General features: G+C 37.2%; 1 protein-coding gene across 1 annotated transcript; it reads left to right on the top strand.

Moving 5' to 3' along the window:
* Positions 1-326: 326 nt before the first annotated feature.
* Positions 327-1256, top strand: LOC143214172 (uncharacterized). The gene has a single exon (XM_076434885.1). It carries the CDS (start codon positions 327-329, stop codon positions 1254-1256), a length of 930 nt encoding a protein of 309 aa, XP_076291000.1.
* The last annotated feature ends 4697 nt before the right edge of the window (positions 1257-5953 follow it).

Below are 5953 nucleotides of genomic sequence, written 5' to 3'. Positions count from 1 at the left end.
CTGATGCATACCTTGGTTCTCATTTGGGGTCCCAGCTCGATGAAAATGTTTAATAAATCGTTGGACGACATTGAACCTACCTACTCGTTAAAATCCACAAGGGCATTTCTAATATCCACCCTATGGAATTATCGAGTAGAAGGGGTCAATGCCCTTTCACTTTTAAATTGTTCTCACACAAATCCTTATCCTGCACTATAATTGTTCGTAACACCATACATAATACACTGGTACAAACCACTATAAAATTGTATGAAAAAAGAGAGATAGACGAGGAGGAGAGAGTGTTTAAAAAGAGTGTGACAACGAAAAGATCGCCGGAGAAAATGGAATCAGCAACGGGAAGAGAAAAAGGAGAAGAAATCGAAGGAATGAAAGGAACCGAAGAGCAGAATGGAATGGCATTAATGATGCAAATGTGCTCGGAAATGTCCGAAGGAATGAGAGGAATGATGGAGGAGATGAAGAGAATGAGAAAAGAGATGGAAGAGGGAAGACAAGAGGCAAGAGAAGAAGCGAGAAGGACGAGGAAGGAGATAGAGGAATTAAAGAAAAGGGAAGAGGAAGAAAGAAGAAGACTGGAGGGGAAGATAGAGGGAATGGAAGCAGAGAGGAAAGAGTGGGAAAAGAAAGAGGAGGAGGAAAAGGGAAAATGGTTGAGAGAGATAGAAGAGAGAATGAAAGAGCGAAAGAAAGAAGAAAGAGAGAAAGAAGAAATAGGACAGAGAGAACAGGAAAGGAGATTAAAAGAAATTGTAATAGAGTGGGAGAGAAAGGAGAAACAAGAGAGAAAGAACAATATAATCATAAGAGGAGAGGAAATTGAAAATAGGGTAGAGACTAAACAGATAGTAAAAGATATATTAGAGAAGATGGTAGAAGCTGAAGTGGAGATAAACGAAGCCGCGGAGATTGGAAGAGGGAAGAGAGCGATCCTAGTAAAACTAGGATCGTGGGAGGAGAAAAGAAAAGTGATGGACGCAAAGAGGAAATTGAAAGGAAGGAAACTATATATAGACGATGACCTGACAAGGAAGGAAAGGGAAGTACAGGAAACGTTAAGGGAAAAAGCGAGGGAAGAAAGAGAAAATGGAAATAAAACGAATGTGGGATATAAGAAGATATGGATAGGAGAAACAGTTTGGATATGGAACGAACAAACAGGACAATTAATAAAGAAGGAGGGGACAAAGGGAGGAGAAAGGGGAGACACAGGAAGAGGGGGTAGAGGAAGAGGAGAAAAAAGAGGAAGATAGGACAGAACTGACGGGAAAAGAGTGAAGGTGTTAGCTTGGAACGTGGCGGGGATAAGGGACAAGGACGAAGATTTTTGGGACTATATAAGAGGATACGAGATAATAGGATTGACAGAGACGTGGATGGAAGAAAGAGAGTGGGAAGGGTGGAGGAGGAAAATGCCAAAAGGCTGGACATGGAAATGCCAAGGAGCAGAGCGTGTTGAAAAGAAAGGGAGAGCTAGAGGGGGAATAATAACAGGAGTGAGGGAAGAACTAGCGGCGGAAAAGGAAAGAGAAATAGGGGATATGGGGATACAAGAGCGAAGAGCGAAGATAGGAGAAACGACCTGGAGGATCATAACGATATACAATAGGGGTGGAAGTACGGAGACGCTAAGGAAAATGGAGGATGTGGTAGGAGAAGAAGGAGAGGAGGAAAAGGTGATAATAATGGGAGATTTCAACGCCAGAATAGGGGAAAAGGGAGAAAGAGAAGAAGATGACATAAACAAGAGGGGAAAGAGAAAAACAAAGGATCACACAACGAATAAAGAGGGTGTAGAGCTAATGAAATTGATAACGGAAAGGGGGTGGACAATATTGAACGGGAATATGAAGAGGGATGAAGAAGGGGAAACAACGTACAACAGGAATGAAATAGAAACGACAATAGACTACGGGATAGTAAACGAAGCGTCATGGGAAGATATAGAAGAATTTAGAATAGAAAGAAGAGTAGAATCGGACCACCAGCCGATAACAATCACGATAAAAGGAGAAGGAACAAAATGGGAAAAAGACGAGGAAGAAGAGGAGGGAGAAGTGCAAGTATGGGGGCAGGAAGAAGTGGAAGAATTCAGAAAGAAAATAGAAGAGGTGAAATGGGAGAAACAGGGGGTTGAAGAGGAATGGAAAGAGCTAGCTGAAACAATAAAAAAAGAAACAAAAAAGAGGAAATGGAAAAAGAAATGGAAAATAGGAAAAACGGAGTGGTGGGACGGAGAATGCAGAAAACGGAAAAAGAAGTTGCAGAAGGCATGGAGAGAAGTAGGAAAGGAGAAAGGAAGAGAGAAAAAGGGAATGGAAAGATTCAAAGAAGAGAGGAGACAGTACAAAGAATTATGCGAAAGAAAGAAAAAAGAGTGGAGAATGAAGGAGGAAAAAAGAATAGAAGAAATCAGAGATGAAGGGGGGGCTTGGAAATACATAAACAGAGAAAGGAAGAAAAAAGAGAGGGTGAGCGAAAAAATAAATATGGAACAATGGAGGAAACACTTCATGAATATACTAGGGGGGGGGGTAGAGACAAGGGAGGTTAATTTAGAGGAAAAAGAAAGTGAAAGAAGGGAAGAAAACGCAACAGAAGAAGAGGAAGAACGACAAATAAAAGCAGAAGTGATGGAGAAAATAAAGAGACTAAAGAAAGGAAAAGCGGAGGGACTAGACCAGATAAAGAATGAGGCATGGATAGCAGGGGGAAAAAGTATAGGAGAAAAACTAGGAGAAATTATATGGAAGATATGGAAAGGAGAGGGATATATAGACGAATGGAGAGAAGGGGTAGTAGTTCTGAAAGGATTGTGGATATCTGGAGAGCTTGTTTGATTTATGTTAACAGTTTATTATAACAAATGACGATATACAACAATGATACTGGATCAACTCTTAAACGTGTTTTGCACTTTTGTTCTGTACCGACCAACTCTCCTTTGTAACTACGCATAGTCTCCTGCGCAACATCACACCATACATATATGTGTGTTCACAAACGCATCCTCTCTCGCATGCTACACGCCATGCGTACCACACACAATATAAATGTATCATTGATGCCAACAATGCCAACACGCCTCCTTACATTTATATTACACACTTTTCTATCATACATGTTTGTTCACTCTACATTCAACAGTTTCCTAAATTTCTCGAACTTTTCTTTACCTAGCGCTTTTGTGAATATATCCGCAATATTTTCGTCAGTTGCAACCTTGCATACTTCTATCAACTTTTCTTTTACGCTTTCATGCACGTAGTGATAATGAATCTCTATATGTTTAGAGTTTTTTGTAAAATTCCCGTAGTTCGCAATATCTATAGCTCCTGAATTGTCCTCAAAAATTTTTACTGGTTCACTCAATCTAACATTAAAGGTATTAATTAGTTCTCGTATAAACTTCACTTCGCTGACTGCTTCCGATAGCGCTACGTACTCAGCATAAGTAGATGCTTTGGTTACACTCTTTTGTTTCCTTGATTTCCAATCAATTACATTTCCGAAAAACCTAATTACATAACCTGAAGTGGACTTTCTGTCTACATGATCACCAGCCCAATTTGCATCTACATAGCAGTCTATAATGTCACAGTTTACATCCTTTTTATAATTTAAACCTAAATCTTTTGTTAAGTACAAGTATTTTAATATTCGTAGAGCATATTTCCAATGTGTCTCATTATAACTATTTTGATATCGACTTAAGTAATTTACACTATGACTTACATCAGGTCTTGTATTTGAGCTTATATATAGTAAAGCACCTATTAAGTTTCTGTATTTGAAATCTGTTTCGCAGTTTTTCCCTTTTTCAATCTTAAGGTCTCCTTCCATAGGAGTACCATATAATTTACTGTTTTGTAATTGGTACTTATTAGCTAGTGACTCGATATATTTGGTTTGGCTTAATTTCATTTTGCACTTTCGATAGTCATACTTTACATTTATGCCAAGATATTCTTCAACTTTACCTAAATCTTTCATTTTGAACTTTTCTGAGAGAGCCCTTTTTATACTCTGAATTTTTCTTTTGCTATTACCACAAATCAACAAATCATCTACATATATTAGTAGATATATAGCTTCTATTCCTTTTCCATAGGTATATAAACAATAATCAACATTACTTCTTCTAAATCCTAAGCCTGTTAAATAATCGTCAAAACATTTATACCATGCTCTTGGACTTTCACGTAATCCATATAACGCTTTTAACAATTTACAAACTCTACTTGTTCCATCATTATAGCCTTCAGGTTGACTGACATATACTTCTGAGCATATTTTACCATTAAGAAATGCTGTAACTACATCCATTTGTTCTATAATGAAACCAGACTGACAACAAAAAGACAACACGACCTTTAAAGTTTGAGTTTTAGCTACAGGGGCATATATGTCATCAATTACATTTTTCTGTTGGAAACCTCTTGCGACTAATCTTGCTTTATACACATCGTCGGACTTTCGTCCATATACCCATTTTACATCTATGATCTCTTTTCCCTTAACTCTATCGACTAATTCCCATGTCTTGTTTTCTTTTAAACTTTCTATTTCTTTGTCCATCGCTTTTTTCCAGTTTTTAGAGTCCTTGCTGTTTACCGCCTCCTCAAATGTATAAGGAGTGTCTACTCTACAGTAATTAACATAAATATTACTTGAGCTACTCTCTGGATATCTCACTGGACTCTTCTTCTCGCGTGAAGATCTACGTGGCATCTTTACCTCTAGTTTTCCAATATCTTGTTCTTCTTTGGATTCGAGTTCATTATCAAACACATTATCACTTTCATTTTCATCAATACTAGCATTGCTTTCAATGTCATAGTTATAATCATTAATACCAATACAATTTTCATCTCTTCCTACAATCTCTACATGTCTAGCAACTACTATCTTATTATTTATTAGGACCCTATATCCAACATCGCTATATCCTAATAAGATACCCATATCAGCCTTTGCGTCCCATTTAGAAACCCTACACTGTTCAGGCTTTTTGACAAAAACTTTGCTACCGTATAAACGTAGATTTTCTACGTTTGGTCTTCTTTTAAAGAAGATTTCATACGGAGTTTTCTTTTCGAAAGTGGGCGCTAACGTCCTGTTTTTTAAGTATGTCGCTGCACACACTATTTCTGGCCAAAATCTTTTGTGCACATTTGCCTCTGCTAAAAGACAACGTGCCATATTCATTATGGTTCTATTAAACCTCTCCGCTGTACCATTCAGTTCGTGTACGTACGTTGGACAGCTATTTATGATTATTCCCTTTTCTTTAGTAAATTTATAGAATCGGTTATTCAAATATTCTTTACCATTATCGCATCGCAATACTTTTACTTTCTTTTCAGTTAAGTTTTCAACTTCATTAATAAATTGAACTAGACTATCGAATACTTCATCCTTAGATTTTATGCAGTAAACTTTGGCTATTTTACTATAATCATCTATGAATGAAACAAAATATTTTTCTCCTTTTAAACCTGCTGTTCGAAAACTTCCACAAACATCTGTATGAATGATCTCTAAGATATCTTTAGCTTTAGTTCTATTGTTACAAAAAGGTGGATTATGCATCTTATTTTCAATGCAGGTCTTGCACTTCATGAATTCTGATCCCAGTTCCCTCGGGATACCTGTCAACAACTGTTGCTTACTTAATGTACTTAGATAGCCAAAATTTACGTGTCCTAACATCCTATGCCATTTCTCTTTCAAACACATGTTTATTTTATTATTATTATTGTTGTTGTTGATGTTGCTGTTTACTGTATTTACAAATTTTTCTCTGTATTCTAGTGTACTTTTCATCTTATACGTTCGATTTTCTTTATATGCTTGTTAGCGTGTCAACGTGATAGCGGCAACGCAGTTTCGGGAAGGACGACCGAACACATGTTTGGTTCCTTCACATAATTATGGCAAGGTATTTATG

The sequence above is a fragment of the Lasioglossum baleicum genome, chromosome 12 (genome assembly GCF_051020765.1).
Source record: "Lasioglossum baleicum chromosome 12, iyLasBale1, whole genome shotgun sequence".
In the NCBI taxonomy this organism is placed as follows: domain Eukaryota; kingdom Metazoa; phylum Arthropoda; class Insecta; order Hymenoptera; family Halictidae; genus Lasioglossum; species Lasioglossum baleicum.
The sequence above is the reverse complement of the archived record's forward strand: the minus strand, read 5'-3'. Positions and strand labels throughout refer to the sequence as shown.